General features: G+C 48.2%; 1 protein-coding gene across 1 annotated transcript; it reads right to left on the reverse strand.

The window, feature by feature from the left end:
- Window positions 1–474: 474 nt before the first annotated feature.
- Window positions 475–16,146, reverse strand: LAT2 (linker for activation of T cells family member 2). Its single transcript, XM_064729272.1, has 13 exons — window positions 16,084–16,146; window positions 11,461–11,563; window positions 10,197–10,236; window positions 8,330–8,373; window positions 7,485–7,539; window positions 6,808–6,851; window positions 6,026–6,064; window positions 5,321–5,351; window positions 5,125–5,204; window positions 4,673–4,738; window positions 3,406–3,468; window positions 2,529–2,613; window positions 475–1,300 (listed from the first exon to the last, which is right to left on the reverse strand). Exons 2-13 carry the CDS (start codon window positions 11,543–11,545, stop codon window positions 1,282–1,284), a joined length of 651 nt encoding a protein of 216 aa, XP_064585342.1. The 5' UTR covers window positions 11,546–11,563; window positions 16,084–16,146; the 3' UTR covers window positions 475–1,281.
- Between the last annotated feature and the right edge of the window lie 4,319 nt (window positions 16,147–20,465).

Consider the following 20,465-nt stretch of genomic DNA (forward strand, 5'->3'; position numbering starts at 1 on the left):
AAACCTAAGGGTGTGAGGAGAAGCTGGGCTGGGGTGAGCAGGAAACCAGGCTGTGCATCCCTGAAGTGCACTGATTTCCTTCTGTTGTAAAACTCCTGTGGAAACCTGTAGCATTTGTAGGGACTATTAGCAAACCTTCTCCTGAGCCAAGCTCCAGCCCAGCCACCGGTTCAGCCACACCAACGGTGGCACCTGTGCTCTCTCTTGGTTCTGCTAAAATTGGAGCCCAGTCATCCGCAGCAGGAAGCACCTGACATCCCTTCTCCCACGGCACAGCTCTCTAACCCCCAACTCCCCTTCTCTGCTCACTCACCCTGAGTGTGGGCTGTGCCCTTTCCTGAAACAGTTTTCTGATCTGATTTTGAGGAAGAAGGCTTTTAATGCATTTTCTCCCCATAAGATCCTGCACATCACTCCATGTCACCTCCTGTCCTCCCATTTCTTTGTCATACAAACATCTATCATTGCAAACCATAGCAAAACACATTTTCTTTGGAAGCTTTTCAGTTTTAATAAATAAGTATTCCAGATCTGTACATCAGGGCTCAGGAGACAGGGGTTCTGTTTGTGGGATGATGTTCCAACAGCCACATTGAAGGACTGGTGCAGTTTCTGGGGCTGGTGGATCTGACTCTCACAGTTGCTGCTGGTTCTTTGTATCATTTTAAAACAGATACTGAAACATGAGGAAAACTGCCATAGACCAACACTGTGAATTACATGCCCATGGATAAGCAGGCATTTAATCCTCTTTAGCTTTTGTGAACAGGTTGGAATCTCATTCAGCTCCAGACAGCCACTGCTGTTACAAACACCACCTCTGCCTCTCCAGTTCCTCTCACACAGGAAACTGCTTCTGTAGGAGAGCACAGGAACTAAATCAGAACATAATCCCTCTGGCTTAATACACTGTGCATGAGTCACCCTGACAAATTAAGTAGCTGGCTGCATTGCTGCTCAGCAAGTTAAGGATTCATTCCATGCCTGCCAGGAGAAAACATTGCCCAGACTGCCCATCTTTGAGTGGACACAGGGAAATGAGATGGGGATGAGGAGCCTGGGGTTTGCCTGTGGTCACTGGGGCAGAATGCTTCCTCCATTGCTGGTTTGCAGCTGGACTTCTGTGGGGCTTCAAGCAGAGCAGTTCTTCTTTCAGTGACACCCCTCGTGTGTCACTGCAGGCACAGTGTGGAGAGGAGATCTCACTGAGGGATGGAAACCTCCCCTCGCCCTGTGTGCTTCCTCGCTGGGTGTGCTCTTACAGCTCAGCAAAAGATTTCTTCAGACTTTACGCAGAATACTTGAAATAAGAGGAGAAAAAACAGTGAGACCACTGACTTTTAATCCCTGCTTTCAGCTTAACTCTGCTGCCTGCTACATTTCCTTTCCAGGGACAAGTAGTGACATACACTACAAAATGTCCATGTCTGAGCAGAAACCCCAGTTGTGCTCCTGGAGGAGGATCCCTGATCAGAGCAGGGGGCACAGAGGCACCAGGAGCCCATTTCTCAATTCAGCCTCCCTTGGTGGGGAACTTCAGCTGCCATTTGTTGGTTGGACACTGAGATTTCAGAACATTACTCTGCTAGCAAAGGCTACAACAGAGGCATCATTATAATGGCAAAAAAGATGCCTGGCAGCAAGTTATGGTCAGGTTTCTCAGGGTGGCTTTTTCATGTCCAGCTACATCCAGCAGAAGCAAATGCCCAAGTGTGCAGAAAGGGATGACTCTGCTTTGCATGGTGGGGACAAATCTTAAGTATTCTGCATGGCTTCAGAAAGATCCAATTTTGGGATAGTCTGGGGAACATAAAACCCTCTAAAACTAGAGCAGCTGGCATGTGGCATAAAGACAATCTCACTGGGCCTCTGTAGGTGCTCAAGATGGAAAAAAGCCAACAAGGAGAGTGATACTGGTCCCAGTCCATCTTCCAGTCTGGAGCAGGGTGACCAGCATTGACCAGCACATCACTCACTCATCGTCCCTCAGTGTCATGCACCCTTCCTGCAGCTCTCTGCAGATTTTTTACTTTCTCTGCTGTGAGAAATTCTTTATCAGCAACATCAGGCTGGTGCTGATGATGGGGCAGGATGTGTGACCACACAGCACAGCAGGCAGGGCTCAGGTGAGGGAATCCCTGCTCAGAGCAGGGTTTGGGTGTCCCTGCCCACAGCATGTGGCAGCACTGGCTCAAGGTGCCCTGGAGCAGTTTGGAGCTCCTGTGCCTTTTGGAGGAGGGCAGTGCTGGAGCATGGAATTGGGCAATTTTGTCTCCATGGTCCCTGTTAGTCAGCCTGGTATCAGCCAGAGGTGAGGCATTGCACAGGGTGGGCTCCTCACACTCCTCACTGCCCACACCAGCTGCTGTGCTGGTGCTGCCAGCAACGGCAGAGCTCCAGCTGAACCCCCTTGGGCATAAACAAATCTTCCACCCCTAAATAAACACCATAAACCAAATCTTCCACCCCTAAATAAACACCACAAACCAAATCCTTCCACCCTACATTACCATTTACTCTGTTTCTACCTTGGCTCTGGCAGCAGGGCAGGCCTTGACCCAGGAGCTGTGTTGATGTAGTCTGGCTCTTCATCCAGGCTTTCTGTCACTGGGGCTGTGGGTGAGGATGAAGCACTTGTCAGTGAGTGGTGTAAAAACGAACAGTGTAAAAGCACACAGACCACTGACACAGCATGAGTCCTGCCAGGATTTAGCCTTTGCTGCTGACATGTTTTTGTGCCTGGGCTAAGAAAACTCACATCAGTGTCAAGGTCTCCTTGAAGAGGCTTCAAAATTATCACAGCAAATTTGCAAACACTCTGGGCAGCTCCTCAGAGCCAAAAAAGAGAGTGTGCAAACAGGAATCACTTTGCTTAGACAACTTTCACACCAGAGCTCTTAAACACATCTATGTGTACAGTCCCCACTGTCCCCCAGGCCAGAACTACCCTAATGCCTCACAGGAAGCCACACACTAAATGAAACTTGTTAAAAGGTCAGCTTGAGAAACAGGGCCCCTGACCACAGCACGAGAGTCAAGGGCTGAGCCCTGGGTGTGTGCACAGAGTTCTGTGGTTCAGGGGATCCCCCAGCTGTGCTTGTGCTGGGGCAACCTCAGTGTAAGAGCATTTCAGACCTGAAGAGCAGCATTTTTGTGTAGCATCCCCTGGTCAGGGTTTGGGCAGGTGCCTTTGAGTATGACAGACACCACGTCCCAGCAGAGCAGCAGTCAGCTACAGGAGTGTGTTAACAATTTGCACATTGCCTTGGATATTTATCATGGAAAGTTGGGGAAAAATTAACTCAGAGGTGATGGCTGCACTGCCCTTGCATGGGCTATGCTGGCCTAGTGCTCCAGGCACTCTGCCCATAAGCCCCATCCCCAAACAGCAAATAATAAACCTACCTTGCCCTTGCTGGAGCTTCCATGTGAGTATTGCCATGCTGTTCTCATAGTCCACAGCATCATCTGTGACAGGGAAGAGTTTGGACAGGACAACACTGAGCAGCAAATGGACGAAAAAGGGACTTTGTGAAACCCTCCTGGCACTGCCCCACTGCTCCCTGCACGTGGCTGAGCCTCCAGCCAGCTCAGATCTGCTGCTGCTGCCTCATCACTTCCCAGCCTGGCCATGTGCCTGGGGCTCTGCAGGCAGGGATGGGGATCAGACAGGTCCCTGCTGCTCCTGCCTCCTCTGATCACTGCACAAAGCCAGAGAGGAGCAGGGCAGCCTGCAGCAGTGCAGAAAGCCTGTGTTAGCTCACAGAAGGAAACCAAACTGACTTCCTATTCTGATTGCAACACCCCAGGACTGATGCTGGAAGCCCTGAAGGGACACTGTGGTCCAGAGTCACCCTCCACAAGCTTCCTGGCTGCAGCCTTCTTGTGCTGGATTTGGTGAGAAACCTGAGCTAGGGGCCAGAAATACAATCACCCTGGCTAAAACAACACTAAAAACCTAAATATGCAGACCCCAAAGCTCCTGAATTGCTGCAGAAACCACCAAGTCAAAGGCACCAGGATGGAGGTATTGAAACAGAGTAGGAATTTTTTAGAGTAGAAATCCATTTTGATTTAGGTGAAATGTACATCTTTGAGTCTGTAGTTAGAAAACATAGCTATGTAGCTTAACTGCAAACTGCTTCAGTGAAAGACAGAGATAAGGGGGGAGAGACAGAAAGTAATAAAGAAAGGCAGAAAGACTGCTGTGAGAGCAGGTCAACTTGACCTAAAATTCTTTCTGATAAAGAAGAACAAATGTCACATGAAATTCATAAAAATGAATATGTATGAACCTATTGTGAAATTGTATGCATATGTATTTGAGAAAGAGATAAAAAAAGACCTGAAGTTCCCAGAAGTACACAGGTCTTTTAAGAAGAATAATCTCCACATGGTCCAGTGCTGTAATAAACATACCAGCTTTACAACTTTCACAAAGTTGTGGAGTTTTTAGTTATCTCTGCAAAACAGTATCACCATGTGCATTTTCCTGCAGAAAGGGGAAATGTTCCAGGCCTGCCCTGTGCCTGCAGCAGCCCCTGTGGCAGCTCCATGGCAGAGCTGCAGGAAGAGCTGAGCTGGGAATGAGCAGGTTTCCCTGGGCTGAGCAATCACCATCCTCCTCTGCACTTGGTGTGACACTCCTGACCTGTGACAGCAGCACCCTTACCTGGATCACAGCCCTGAGACACTCCAATGGTGACATTTTCATAGGAATAGGAATCCTCATCTTTCTCTGATGGAGAGAAGAAAGAGGAGTCACAAAGGACCTATGGAAGTGTAAGTGATCTGGGAAGATCCCTCAGAACCTGTGGGCTGTTTCCTACAATGAAATGTAGATCAGCTAAAAAACAGTCAGTCTTAGTGACAGCCTGTGATGACCAAGGGATGGAATTGGGTGCACAGGAGCACAATCACCGATGGTTTAGGGCTATCCTGTTTATAGGCAACAGATGGACTGATGGGGGCTTGGACATCCCTCAAATCCCACAGCTCTGCTGCACCCTTTTAATGAATGTGTCCCCTGGAGCCCCCCTTGCTTCAGCCACGCACAGAGCTCAGCAAGAGCAGTCTCAGCAGCTCCTGGAGCCCAGGGACAGCCAGGTTAGGTGAAGAACCCACCTTGCTTGCCTGGAGCCCTCACACGGGGTGGATTGAAGAGCCTGCTGCAGTTGTAGTAGTGATCCAGAGCCATGGGCTCCCTGTGAGGAGAGCAGCACTGTTATCCCTCCTGCCCAGCCCAGGCTGGGCTCTGGGAGCAGCAGGACAGCACTGGCACCAGGATGGCACCGTGCTGGCAGCAGCTCAGGGTACTTACACATAGGCAGTGTCTTCCTGCAGGCAGCTCTCTGCAAGAACAAGGGTTTGCTGTCAGCACCCCACCATGGCATCGACCTGAACAGCTGGGCACAGCTGGACAAACCCCCAGCACAGCTGGGCAAACCCCCAGCACAGCCACAGCCCCAAACCTGCCCACAGCAGGACAGGGAGCACAGGGAGGGAGCCCTGATCCAGCCCAGCTCCTGGGAGTACCCCGGCTCTCCACCTCTCATGGGCACATCCTGCCAGCTGGCAGGACACGGGGAATGTTCTCCCTGGCTCGGGAAAGCAGAGCACAGTCCCACACAGCAATAATCCTCTTAGGGCAAGCAGCAGCTCACCCTGCCCCAGGAGGGAGCGTCCGTCCCCCTCCGCCCTGCCCTTAATCAGATCAGATCAGATCAGATCAGCGTGTGGCTCACAAAGCAATCTCTAAATGGACCGAGCCAGAGCTCTGCCAGCTACAGTGCTGCCTGCCTGTGTGCTCCCTCCCAGCCCTCATCCCCTGCAAAACCAAATGTGCTCCCTGCCAGCCCTCATCCCCTGGAAATCCAAATGTGCTCCCTCCCAGCCCTCATCCCCTGCAAAACCAAATGTGCTCCCTGCCAGCTCCCATCCCCTGGAAATCCAAATGTGCTCCCTTCCAGCCCCCATCCCCTCCAGCCTTCCTTCCCAGCCCCTCAGGCGTGGCTGCAGCATTTACCTGCCAGGAAATTCTGGTACCTGGGCTCGTCCCTGCTGCCTGGGGACAAGAGAGGGGCACATTACACATGAACTCAAGCTGAGTGATGGCAGCAGTTTGACAATGGAGGCACCAAGTATTTCAGTATTTCAGCAGCAGCAGCTCTACCCCTGCTCAGCTCTGAGGTCAGGGGACACGAATGCGAGGTTGGACACTCCAGGGTACCGGAGCTGGGACAGCCAGGGTGATGTTTTAAACAATCTGTGCCTGTGTCTGTAACCAGGGCTGGTCAGACACAGCAGGATGAGCACTGGGCTTTAAACTCAGACCCAAATTCAGATGGATGTGGAGCAAGTCCAGAGGAGTGCACAAAGGTGCTCCAAGGGCTGAGCCCTCTGCTCTGGAGACAGCCTGGGAAAGCTGGGAATGCTCAGCCTGGAAAAGGCTCTGGGGAGAGCTTGGAGCCCTTTCTAAAGGGAAGAGGGACTTGGGACAAGGGCTGGGAGCAGCAGGATAAGGGGGAATGGCTTCCCACTGTCATAGGGCAGGATTAGATGGGATATTGGGAAGAAATTCTTCCCTGTGAGGGTGGTGAGGCCCTGGCACAGGTGCCCAGAGCAGCTGTGGCTGCCCCATCCCTGCAAGTGCCCAAGGCCAGGCTGGATGGGGCTTGGAGCACCCTGGTCTAATGGAAGGTGTCCCTGCCCATGGCAAGGGGTGAAAGGAGATGATTTTAAGGTCCCTTCCACCTCCAACAGCTCTGTGGTTCATTGTATCTGCGCCTGTCCCAAGAAGCTGCTCACCATATCCAGGGTGATGGGAACCACTGAGCTCCTCGGTGGCTTTACTGAAAGAGAGAAAAGAGACCCAAAATGCCAGGTCAGAGCAAACCCTACCAGCAGTTACACACCATCAGAAGGACCACCCATGAAACCTCCCTGTGAGGTTATCAAAACACATGGAGCAAGGGGGGGATTTAAAATTTGGGGTAAAATCCCAAAATGGGAATAACTATGCTTGAATACTGCAGCAGAGTTATAATGGAAGTGAAGTTACTGGGGCTTTGTTGATGGGGAGAAGGGGATTTATCACACCAAACTGCTTCTAAGTGAACAATGGCCATTTCTTTTCCATGATGTATCTGTTATGTAGAGCCACAGCTCACTCCCCTGGGTTTGATTTAATCAGTTGCCAGAAGAATGCAGCCAGACTGAACAAAACCCACAAAAAGTCTAAATATACTATTGACCATCAACAAGTGAAGCAACCCAATCCAGTTGAAGATGTCCCTGCTCCTCACCAGGGGGTTGGACCAGGTGACATTGAAAGGTCCCTTGCAACCCAAACTGTTCTCTGATTCTAAATACAGCCCAAGCCTCATCTGTAGGGCCCAGAGTGCAATCCCAAATGTTCATTTATGTTGGGTGAACTTCATCCAACCTTGGCTCTAGAGCTAGATTTTATTTGGGTTTTTTCCTACCTTGCTGTTGATAAGTCTTCAGGTCCCTTACTTTTTTCCAGCCTTCGGGTTGCAACTGGCAAGAACAACAAGAAAATGACTGTGTTAACTATTATGGCAGCAGCAGATGTGGCAAAGAGCACAGAACATCCACCAGAGAGGGATCCCTGGGACTGACAAGTATTTTCCTAAAATAGATTGTTCCTTGAATGTTCAAAAATGGTCAAAGCAATGAACAACCAGAGAAAAAGCTGATGTCTGTGCAGGGCACAGAGCCTGCAGACACTGCTGGAGGAAGCTCCAACCCCAGCTGCTGTCACCTGCTGTCCCAAATTCACTTGATTTGGGGCCATTCCCCTCCCTCTACACTGCAAGGGGCAGCCAAGGGTTTGGTCAGGCTGGGATGAAAGATTTGCAGGGGAACTGAGGGGCCTGGGGCCAGCAGAGCCCTGGGGCAGGGCCATCTGCAGATGGACACATCCCACAGGGACCTGGCAGCTGCTCCTGGGGACACAAAACTCAGAATTTCAGCACTGAACCCACTGCAGGAAGCAGCGAGGGGGGTGATGGGTGAGTCACTGTGTCACCCACACCTTCACTCTCACAGGGTGCCCTGCTTGGCTCCCAGAGGTGTCACTTTTCAACAACACCACTTTACTGGGTTATTTTCAATGCAAAGGGCACTTTTTAAACCAGAGCTCAGAATTCACACACCTAGAAGCATCTAAGGTGGCTTGGACAGTCCAGGTCCCATCATTTCCTGGCCTGGCCCCAAGGTGACCCTGTGAACATGAATTCCCCCCTGTTCTGTGCAGGCAGGGCCCTCACCCCAGCAGGCAGGAGCCACCTGCAGTGCTCATACTCACTGGTGTGGGATCGAACCACCTCAAACCTCTGCTGGCTCTCGAGCCTGCAAAAAACACAGCACAAGCTCAGCTGAATGTTGGGGTTTGTGACAAGGAAAACAAATACAAGAGACCTGAGTGGTGAGCGGAGGGCAGAGAGCACCAAGCTGGGCTCGGTGAGATGCCAAGCTGCATTGCTCAGCATCTCATGCAGGGCCTGTGTGAGCTGGGAGCATCTTCCTGCACTCTTCTCTGAGCCTTTAAAGACAAGATGTGGTTTAGGACCACTGGTAGAGGAGCAAACATCAGTAAGGGAAGGATCCAGGGATGAGGAAAACATCATTTAGGATAATTCTCATAGGAAAACATCATTTAGGATAATTCTTGTCACAGACATATTTTCATGAAAATCCTTTCCTTAGGATTTTTTCCTCCTGAGAAGTTGAGAGGTCTCAGGAACAAAATGTAAACAATGATTATCTGCTGCTGTGGAATGCAACAGGTGCATCTGTGATTGGCCCACGTTGGATGTTTATAATTAATGGCCAATCACAGCCCAGCTGGCTTGGGCAGAGAGCTGAGCCACAAACCTTTGTTATCATTCTTTCCTTTCTATTCTTAGCTAGCCTTCGGAGATGAAACCTTTTCTTCTATTCTTTTAGCATAGTTTTAATATAATATATATAATAAAATAATAAATCAAGCTTTCTGAAACATGGAGTCAAATCCTTGTCTCTTCCTTCATCTGAAAACCCCTGTGAACACGGTTACAAATTCTCATTCTGATGATTCAGCCACCAAAGGCCAGAAGAACCTTTTTGCCCACAAAAAAATGGATGTTCGTGCATGAAATGGCTTCAAACCCCACTGCTTCACCTGCCCCTCCCATCATCCCTTAATATCAACATGAATCAAATAACGTTATCAATGACAACCTATGCCCAGCAAACTCTTTACTTTTCAGTTAATAGGAGAGCTGCTTTTCAGAGCACAAGAGAATTCAACACATTTTCTACTACACGTGTTTCAACACAGGTACTTATAAGTTCCAATTTTGGGATCCCTTTCCCCCTTTTTCATTGTGCTTGCCCCATGCCCAGCTGGGGTTCATGGCCCAAGGCTGTCAAAAAACCCAAATGTGGAGTCAAACCACTCTGCTTGCAAACCACACTTCCCAAAACTGCACACAACCCCACAAACCTGAGCCCAAACCACCCAATCCAGGCATAAATTTCAAGAAGCTGGGACAATTCAGCAAGAGTCCATGAGGGATGGAGCCTTCAGTGGCTGCTCCATCACTCTGCAGTGGATCACTCTGGAACCTTTCCCCACAGAAACTAAACCCAACCCCTTGGAGGCCTTTGCAGAGCCACATTGCAGCTCCTGTAACAAAGCTTACCACCCAACTTTTCTTTTTTTAACATCATTTACTGTGGTTTGTCTGTTGCTGAAGGAAATCAGGGGCAGTGCATGTGTGTACACTGCATTTCCTTAATTTCTTGTGCTGCAGGTCAGTGGTTGCTCTGGTGCATGGTCCAACCCATCCCAGCCAAGGGCAGGGGCTTCTTTATGGAGTAAATAATCTTTCCATCTCATCTCAGGGCACAACACAACAGGATAAAAACTTGCCCTTCTCTCCCAGAACTTTTCCAACTAGTTAATGATTCAATGTCATCACAGTCAGAGCTTCAGTTTCATTTTGGATTATTCTCTGTGAAGGCATTGCCCCTTCAGCAGCACCTTGGGCTGGGGCACACAGCTTTGCATCCCATCCTGCCATTATTTTATTTTATTTTATAAAAACCCAGATTTCAGCTTGGGCCTGGCTCTGGGGCTCACCCTGGCTGAGTTGTCTGGGGGAGAAACACAACTGGGAAAGGAAACTTACTGGCTCCTCCGCTCGTTCAGCTGCGCGTCCCGTTTGGTACCTGGAACACAAGGGAACAAAAAGCTCTTAGAAAGGATGATTTGGGAGGTAGAGATCAGAAAGGCCAATAAAACACATTCACAAAGCTTCTTCAGCACGTCCGGACAGCAGAGGCAGCGAGCAGCAGTTGCAGTAGGGCTTTGATGAAATTTTTTGAAACTGTATTTGCTTTGTGGTTTTTGTCTCAAACCCCACAGAGCAAAGCAGCCAGTCCTGCCCCCAAACCCCAAACTGCAGCCTCCTCCTCATTAAAACCCACCCAAACTGCAGCCTCTCCCCTTTAAAACCCACCCAGTGCTCAGGGAGAGGTTCAAACACCACTGGGTGCTCACCAAACTCTCCATATGAATTTTTCCTCCAGACTCCCCTTCCTTTCCTGCCCTGCTGCCCCAGCCCCTGCAGGATTTGTGTCACTGAGCTCATCCTCCCAGGTGGAGTCCCAAAGCCACCCACTACAATGACCATGTAGAGCCATCTCAGAGTCACATCTGCCCCAGGGAAGGGGGGCTGCACTTTTGGGGGTTCCTTCCCTCTTGGTTCTCTAGCAGAGCCTCTTCTGTGCTCTTGAGCATCCCTATGGGAGCCTGTGAGCCTGCTGGGAGAAGGTAACAGCAATGCCCTGGAGAGATGCACCATAGACTGCAGGCACTCCTCACAATGATAATAAATACTTTCCCCCACAGTGCTCTGCAGCACTATGTTAATTTATCCTGCTTTTGTCCTCCCCATTGGCCCGTTGGCCTTTCCTACCCCTTTTCCCCTATATGTTCATGTTCTAGAATGTTCTCCCTTCCCTGTTTTCCCATTGGTTTGTGTGACCCCGCCCATCCACCCTGCATTCCCTATTGGTCCCTTCCCTGGATTTATACCCTGGATCCTCCTTTATTTGTGTCTTTGGTTCCTGGGCCCCTTCAATGGTAGACCTCAATAAACTCTTGTTGGAACTCCACACCTGGATCCTTCTGTGTCTCCACTGTTGAGTTGCTTTGTCTGTCAGTCTGTCTGTCAGTCTGTGTGTTTGCTGGTGCTCTCATGGCTCACACCCATTGGCACAGGATGCTCTCGGTGAAGGTTGCACCCGCCACTATGGACCACAACCCATCCCCAGAAGGGCAAAGCTGAGCAGAGCCAAACCCACACAGTTTGGGGACATTCCAAGGGGGAATTCCAGCCAGGGGACGGGCAGCACTTACCTGAGTGCTGGCACCTGATGGGCAGCACTTACCTGAGTGCTGGCACCTGATGCAGAGGCTGACGGCCGCCCCGAGCAGCATCAGCGCCACGGCCGCCCACAGCTCCAGCTGCAGCATGGCCCTGCCAAATCCAGCCTGAAACACAGCCAGGGAACCCATCAGCTGTGGGGACACAGGGGGCTGTGAGGCCAACCCTTGTGGCATTCATTCTCTGGAAAAATCCCTTCACCCAGGGTTTTTCTCCTGGGAAGCTGAGAAGCCTCAGAGAAAAGGAAAACAATTCTTATCTCATTTGCTTCTCCTGTGCTGTGCTCATGTGGAATGTGTTTGGAGATTGTTTACCCACAGGTGATTGTTCCATTGGATTCTGCTGGGAGTTGTTTTCACTCTTTGGCCAATCAGGGCCAAGCTGTGTCAGGACTCTGGAGAGAGTCAGGAGTTTTCATTATTATCTTTTCAGCATTGAGTGAGCATCCTTTCTGTATTCTTTAGTATAGTATAGTCTTCTTTAAAATAATTTAGTATTATACAGTAATAATTTAGCCTTCTGAGAACATGGAGTCAATTTCATCATTCCTGCCTTTGTTGGGGCATTCCCTGCAGATACAGTAATCTCTCAGAGAGCTTTTAACCCCAAAAATCCAGGTGCTGTTTGCCCTCCCACCCCCAGGGAGCTGCTGAGGATGCAGAAGGGACTTTGGGCTTGTTACAGAGGTGATGCCCTTTCCTGCACTGCTCTGAATTTCTCATTCCCAGTCCCCAAACCCACCCTGCTGCCATCAGACCTGTCAGCAGACAGGAATCTTTTCATATCCAGAAGAGAGGGCAAAAGGGAGACACTCAGCAATATTTAAACAGCCAAGACCTTTGCACAACGTGTTCTGGCTCTTTGCTGCAGCTCAGAGGGACTCCCAGTGTGAAATTCCCCACTCCTTTTTCTGCTTTTTTTCTGCCCTGAGCTGGCTCAGCCACTGGCTCTCCCCTCCTTTCCATGACAGGCTTTTCCACAAACAGCAGCTCACATTTTTTAACAATCAGCACGATTTGGCTTCAACCTCTTCCTTTAAAATACAAAACATCCTACAAATACCACAGAAAGCAGCCTGCTGGCACTGAGATGGATCATTTCTGTTCCCCAGGGTCAGATTTTCTTTAGTTACAGATTATTTTAATTTGGTTTTGGTTTGATCAACTTTCTGTTTTCCCTAGGGATGGAGACACTTCAATGTGCCAAAGGCCAGAACATCAGGAAGCTTTCCTGCTGCCTACCTTCAACCCCTCTTATTACAACTTTAGCCTGTATTAAATTGGTGACTGAAGGAAGAAAGATATATTATAGCAATTAATTCTAAATTTAATTGCCCAGACCTCCATGCCCCCAGCCCAGAGGTGAAGGACCAGAACCCAAAAGCTGAAAGGCTTTCGTCAAATCATGTGTTTTTTCCCATAATTTTTCCTTTGCTCAGCATCCCCCATGGAAATCCTGAGCTGTGGCTCATCTCTAAAGCATCTCCAAGAGGCAGCTGAGGGAAGTTGGTCCAGTGCTGGTGACTAAAATACAAAGGGCTGCATTGCTGCTGCTTTGTGGATTTCCTGGCTTTTTTTCTTTTATTTTTTTCTTCTTTTCTTCCTTCTTTTTTTTTTTCTTCAAAGTGAAAGCAAGGCAGAGCTGGAGACACCTGACAGCACTGACCCAGTTTGCCCTGTTCATGGCAAACCTCCTGCTCCCTTCCAGAGCCAGTTTTATTTTGGTCACGGGCAGTGAGGCAGCAAAACCTGTCTGCTCCTGAGCCCAGGGACACAAAAAGTGGATTTTGAGGGGCTGATGAAGAGGACATGGTGTGTCCCACCCCATCACAGCTTTATGCCCCAAGAAAGCCCCCAAATCACACACACATATCAGCCTGGAGATCATTTGTGCTCCCCAAACACCCCAGCCCATGGAAAATCCTTCCTTTTGGTAGGAGCCCTGAGCTGACAGAAGGAGGTGATGAACAGATTTATGACAAGCACAAGGCTGGAAGCACTTACTCACGGCCAGCAGGATATAAATAAAATATTGGGAAGGCTGAATGTGCTTCCCTGTGCTCTGCCCTGGGGAGCTGCAGAGCAGAACAAGCAGCCCTGAGCCATGGAGTGTCTGCACAGAGGGATGTGGGAGCTCATGGATGGCCAAGATTGCTTACAAGATGCTAAGCTGGCATAATTTCACTGCACTCTTAAAAAAAAGTACTGGGAACCTGTTTTCTCCCATGTAGGAATCCACAAAATCAGAGGGTTTTGGGAAAGCTGCAAAAGGCAGGCCCCAGAGACAGTAAAACTGTGATTAGAGCTAAGCAGCAGCCATGAGATTGGTCAGCAGAAAAATTATTTAATCTATAAAAAAGCAAGAACAAATAGACCAATGATCTGTGTATTAACGCTTCTCTAGAATAACTCTCTAAGCTACCAATAAATTTATCTAGCAAGATATTAAGAAAGTTAAAGCTTAATAATAGAGCTCTGTGCATTGTGTTTTAAAGCTTACAAATAAGTATTGTATTCAAAATAAGCAAGCATTGTTTTAACCAAAGGTACCTGTGCTTATATTAATTAGATAAAACTACTGTCAATAAGCTTTTGCTTTGTGTAATTAGTCAAAAAACTTATAAATTAAATTGTGACATTAAATTCTTAATCTGCTGCCTAAAATGTGAGCTACTAACATCTTCCCATTGTCACAACCATGTAATAAAACTAATGCTAAAAAATAAAACAGCTCAAAACACATTCCACATGGATGTAAGCTGGATATGCACAGGATAGAAATAAAATTCCTAATGGATGGAAAGTCTGGAGGAACTTCCCAAAAGCAGCAGAAGAGGCACAAAACTCACTAAAAAAATCTGCCAGAGCACTTAAAGTGAACTTTAACTTTTTGCTGAGAAACCAGGAGCGTGAGGAATGTGTAGATGTGGCCTCAGCAATGCCTGGTTTTCCATGAGATGATTTCTGATGAATACACGACATTTTAGCCCTTTGCAGATGTCAAGCCCACCCCTGAATTCACTGCAAGATAAAGACTAAAATTATGTATGTATATTATGTATTTAATGTGTTTATATTATGTATTTAATGTATTTATATTATGTATTCTATCTATCAATCAAAAAATGCCCAAAAGGCAAATATAAACCAGTCAATCTCTCTCCCCTGAAGAAAGTTTTGTGGTGTGCACCAGTTTGCAGTAAATTAATTCTAATTCAGGCTGGTAGGATGAGTCACTGCTATGAAATATGAAGTGCAGAGTGTATTTAAAGACTCACCATATGAAATTCAGCACACTGACTTGTTGAACAGATGCAATATTCAGCCTGAGCCGATGTCTCTAACGTGTCTAAGAAAAGCAACTCCACTTTCTGTTTGCTGTGTGGCACAGATTGCCACAGAAAGTCCCATCAGTTCAGGAATTAAAGTCTCAGACAAGGAATCTCTGCTGGAATGATTTCAGTGACCAGCACTGAGCTCCTGTCCAGAGCTCTGCACATCTCATTTCCTCCAGATTTGTGCCCCTCAGGCTTCTTAGGAAAGCTGCTGCCATGGAGTTAAAATCTGGGGTTTTACAGCTATTCAGATCAGGCTTTCATGCCAATAGATGCATTTCAGTAAAACTTATGATAAAAGGGGAAATTTAGAATTGATAGACCAACTTCCGCGTAGATTATAAGTTTGGAAAATGCTTTTTAAAAGCCTTGGGTGGAAAATACAGTGCAAAACCCCAATCAGACCAGGCATGGCAGCACAAGAAGGCAACTCACAGACAGATTTTGTATTTGTAACTGTTCCAGCAGCACTGGAGCCTCCCAGCATCATTCACTTCCACTGGGAGCCCAGGGGGTGCCATGTTAGCAATACAGGAACCCCTGTGTAACTAAGGACTCCAGAACCACGAAAATGAGCCAGTCTCACACAAGGTTACCCCAAAATTATCCTCTTCTGCTAAATTATCTGCCTCATAGCCCATCTTACACTGAACATTGTTCGCACAAGAGAAAACTGATGCAAAACCAAATCTCTCTCTATCTAGAATTAGCTATTCCAAGCACTTACATGCAGTGAAATAAATACATTCATATCCATGATGCCAGTCAGCCCTGAAATCAATGGAAAACCCAGGAAGTGTAGTTTGAATTATCTATTTTTAAGGGCTGGGCTTTGGAGGGGGAGCAGCGTGGGCAGGACCACAGGCAGGAGCCAGAAGGACCATGCAGGGATGAGGGAATCTCAGCACAGGCTGAACCTCCCAGAATATTTCAGAAGATGTGAATGCAGAAATAATGTCATTAAACCCACGCTGGCATCAGCAGATGGATGAGGAGAGGTGAATTACAGTGCTGTAAAACAGAAATTCCAGGTGGTGAGGGGTGGGCTCCTCTCAGAGGGGTCTGAATGCTGCTGGGAGGAGAGAGGTGGGGATTCCTGCCTTGGAGCAGCAGGGAATGGGGGACATCCACCAGGCTGCTTTTCAGAGAGGCTTCACAGGGATGACCCTGAGCCTCTTTAAAGGTCACCAAGGTCTGGGGTGGGATCTGAGCCCACTGGGACACCCCAATGTCCCCACACAGCCCCAAACACCTCCGGGCGCTCTCCCTGCCCACCCTGCGTCCCTCACCCACCTCAGCCCGGCTCAGCCGCTGTCCCTGGGGTGTCCCAGCTGCTCCAGCTGCTCCAGCTGCTCCAGCTGCCGGGGCTGGAGCTGGTTCCTGCAGGGCTCGTTGCACTTCTGGTTTCCTGTCCCCTGTGAATCACCAACCCCAACATCCGCTGCCCGGCCCCAGAGGCGACGCCTGCACGAACCCACCGGGGTCACTTTGTGTCCTGTGGGGAGAGGAGGAGGCCTGGGCAGCGTGGGGCCACACACAGCAAGCACTGGGGCCACTTCCCTTGAGCTTCAGGCGCTCTTGGGGTGCCCCATAAAAGTTGAGGGTTCCTTTCAGCAAAGAGGAATGGATGACGCTGCGCGCTGGAAGCCGCAGGTGCTGCCAGGAAAAGCTCAAAGCAGGAACAGCAAACTGCAAAATCCCTCTCTGGGGTTTGTGGAAAAGATGGGGACAATTACAAAGGCAGCAAACAGCCTGAGGTCACTGCTGCTAAAGCTGCAGCTCCTGTCCAGTGCTGTCAGAATAAAACCAGCTCTAACGCTGCTGCATCATTGGCACAATTTCACTGCACTCCTAAAAAAAGCAATTCCTCAAATGTTTTGGTGCTTGAGGGCTCATGAATTCCCTATTGGGAATTTCTGTATTGGCTTAAAGCCCTGTCCCAGTCCATGAAAGAGGGATCCAGCACTAGGGAAGTCTGCACACGCTCATCAATGTGTAGTTGTACAAGAGCCACGGGGCACACGAGTTACAACCGTAAACAAAACGTTTCATGCTGCTCTCACCAAGGCTCTACAAAGCCTCTCTGACATGTAAATTGCTCAGTAAAAGGAAATTTCGTTATATTTAAATTAGGGCAGCCACCTACGCCCAGCTCTCTGTGCAAGGAGGTGACTCTTCATCAAAAAAATTATTAAGGAGCCAACAGGATACGATTTTTGCAACTCTGTGATGAAATCTGGCTATCAAACTTTCAGAGGAAACATTACTTCAATAAGATAATTATCCACTGTACACTGTGCAAATAGACTCTCTTCCAATTCTAACCTCAGATGCAAAAATAATGCACATTCCAGACAAAATCTGGGTGCTGAAGCCTGTCTTGAAATCAGTATAATCTGAACCAAAGATAAAAAGAGGCAGACTCAGCTTTAATTTCTCACGTGGTTTCTGGGTGGTCTCTGTGTAAAGGACATTGCAAAATGTGAAATGTTTCTTTCACTGCCAAAAGAGTTGTTACAAAATTGGTATTTCTAGCAGAGGTCTTGGCAATTATAGTTTATTACCAGCTTTCTAGCAGGGTTTTTACATGTTCACACATAAGCTGACAACAGAAGTTTTGCAAAGGAGTTCTTTATAGCAGAACTGATACTCAAAATATGCTGGAGACATTTAAAGTTCATCTTTTGTACCCAAAATCAATTTCATCAGGAAGAGCCGCTGCTAAAAAGGTGCCACATATTTGTTTACAGGTTCTGTGGTGGGTGTCAGCTCCGAGTGGGCCTCAGTGCTGTGCTGTGGACATTGTCCTGGCTGGCTGGGGCTGCTCCTTGTGTTGGTCCCCAAATGTCCCCTGCGGGAGCACTGAGCGTCCCCAGGGCAGCAGCAGCTGCTCTGTGCCCAAGCAGGGACACAGCAGGGTCACCTTGGGCAGAGGGGTGCCCTTCACAGCCATCAGTCCTCTGCAGAGCCAAACCACCCTGATGGAGGGTAATTACTGCAGCAGCACACATCTTTGTGTGGATCCCATCTCCCTCATGCACATTTCTCCCAAGAAGAGCTGCCTGTAAAGGTTTAGGGTGAGTCCTCATCCCGAGCACTTCCCAGCACAGCCACAGGTTCTGCTCTTCATGAGGCCAGGCCAGCTCTCCTCCAACACACACAAAATGACCCTCAGGTCAAACCCAGCTGTGGAAACCCCTCCTGGAACCCCTCTGCCTCATCCAGACCCGCTGCTAGAAACAAGTTCTGATTTGACAAAAGGAGCAGCTTGTTTTTATCTACTGCAATAAGTTACAGAAACACCATATTGTCATTTCACCGTTCCTGTTCTTTTCAAAGCTCACCCATTTCAGCTTGGGTTTGTTTTCCCCCATAACATAGTTCCTATTCCTTCAGGAAGGTTCACCAGTTAACCTAATCCACTTTTTCACCTTTTGATACAAAGCTGACAAACTGCAGAGATCTCTTGGGTCCAGAAAACTCATCAGAACCCATCTTCTACCCAGCTCAGCTTACCTGGCCCTGGGAAGCCAAATGCCCTGAGGGCTGATTTACATTATTTCAAATAAAGGTGGCGGCAGCTCAGAGACCAGCTGACTTTGCTGGAATCAGCTGTTGTGACTGACACTGATCAAAAATCAGCAGTGAAACAAGGACTGGAAAACAAGGCATCATCGAAACCCCTCCTTCTGCACAAACACACCCAATGCTGGAAGGTTTGAGAAAGCTCCAACACATTTTCCAAGCTCCAACAGGCTCCAAGCTCACCAGCTTTGCAGTCAAGCATTGCTGTGCAGCAGCATCCAGCCCCTCTTGCTTTGGGACAGGAGGAGCTTGTGGCTCATCCCAACCACTAACTGGGATTACACTGCATTCCATTTGTTCAGCAACATTTTCACAGCAGCTCTAACTCAAGCCACATCTTGGAGGGAATTTTCTGCTGTGCTGAAGTAGTGCTGGATGGTTTTGTATTCACCAAGAAACTTTTCTCCGTGCTGGAGTGGAAGGAGCTTTTCCCAGGCAGAGGGGAAGCGCTGCCTCCTCCCCTGCCCCAGCTGCACGTGGGCTCTCTCTGAGCTGAAACTGAAAGTGGCTCTGTTCTTGCTGAAGGAAAATAAATGCTGCTACCCAGTGGAAAGTCATCTCACAGCCAGGGTGCCTGGGTGCTTCACAAAACTTTGGCCAAGCAAACTTTGCAAAGACTAATCCCAAACATCCCTCTGGTACAAAGCTTCCCTTTCTTATCCTGCTGAGTTCATCCTTGTGGACACAATAATCCTTAAATTCGAAGACAAAAACCTAGAAGGTTTGAATGCTTTTATTTGAATTTTTTATACAGCAATACAAATTATACAGATTTGTTACAGTACAGATTTTGCAGGGGTTTATAGAGGTACTTTGTGAGTTTTTGGTTTATTTAAAAGAAAGAGGCAGATCTCGGGAGCACGGTGACATGAACAGAACAATCTTGTGGTAGGAGGCAAATCCTGACCACAGGGAACACTAACCTGGCTAAAACCTACTGGGCAGAAAGGTGTGGAAGCATTCCCAGCACTAACATCCCAAAAACATCAACCCTGGGATACTCTAGAGCTTTACACAGGAATTGTGAGCACACAGGTGAGAGGGTTGTTCCTGTAACAGTGCTGAAAGTCCTCGAAGCCCTTGGATGCACTTTGCTGCAGAGGGGACAGAAATGAGGGAAGCTGATGTCACACTGAACCTGCTGCTGAGCAGGTGATGGCACAGAACAGAGTTGGAAAAGGAAACCAGAAAATGCTTCAGAAGTAGCCAAACAGGTACAGTGAGATGAGGAACACGATTTCAGATCTAATAATGCTGACACCATGTGCCCACCGAGACACCAGCAGAGCGTAATGGCTCGTGTCTTGTGTCCCCCTTGGGTTCCTGTGAGCACACCCAGGAGAACAGCAGAGCTTCCCTGCAGGCCCTAATGCACAGGAGAGGGGCTGAACACAGAATGCCATCAAGGTATTGCTATTACTAATGTGCATCAGGCTTCAGAGTCAAGTGTCTGGCACTGAAGGATTAAAGCCTTTCAGCAAGCAGGGTCAAAAATATGATTACACCATCCTAAATGCTTCTATTCAGTTTGGTTTATACTGCTACAGCAAGTGCTATCACAAACAACAGAATAAATTACAGATTATATAAATAAAATGTATGCACCAAATAAAAGATGTCTCTCTGCCACTTCTAATATACTTTGTTCCTGCAGTGGGTAAGAGACATTAAAGAGGAGGGAGATGAGAAAATTCCACTCTCAGCTAGAAATCAAATTCTTTTTCAGTCACAGAAACTCCCCTTTCTAAAAATTTAAGACAAGCAACACCAACTAAATTGCATCCCGAGAATCCATCCCAGGGAAGCCCTTGAGAAGTACAAAGGTAACTGAATATTCTACACTAGAATATGCTGGAATAGGCAAGCAGTCCCTTTCCTGCAGAGCCTTTGCACTCCACTGGTAGTGAAACACAGAAACCATCAGAATGTAAAACATCAACTTAACACAGATTTCAAGATGCTCACTGTTAACAGCTCCTCTCCCCTGCTCTTGCTGAGAGTGCAAATAACCACCAGACAGCTTCTGTGCACAGGGAGGGGCTGGGGCTGGCACAGAAAACCTGTGACACACAGAGCCTGTGTCCAGAACA

This window comes from Zonotrichia leucophrys, chromosome 19 (genome assembly GCF_028769735.1).
Source record: "Zonotrichia leucophrys gambelii isolate GWCS_2022_RI chromosome 19, RI_Zleu_2.0, whole genome shotgun sequence".
Lineage (NCBI taxonomy): Eukaryota > Metazoa > Chordata > Aves > Passeriformes > Passerellidae > Zonotrichia > Zonotrichia leucophrys.

Bases quoted from the DNA above. Each gene is read 5' to 3' on its own strand.
- LAT2 (XM_064729272.1), bottom strand. From the start codon at position 11,545: ATGCTGCAGCTGGAGCTGTGGGCGGCCGTGGCGCTGATGCTGCTCGGG. The intron at 8,374-10,196 runs GTAAGTTTCCTT...TGTTTTTTGCAG, and splicing joins CTGAACGAGCGGAGGAGCCA to GCTCGAGAGCCAGCAGAGGT. The intron at 6,065-6,807 runs GTGAGCAGCTTC...TCTTGTCCCCAG, and splicing joins TTCCCATCACCCTGGATATG to GCAGCAGGGACGAGCCCAGG.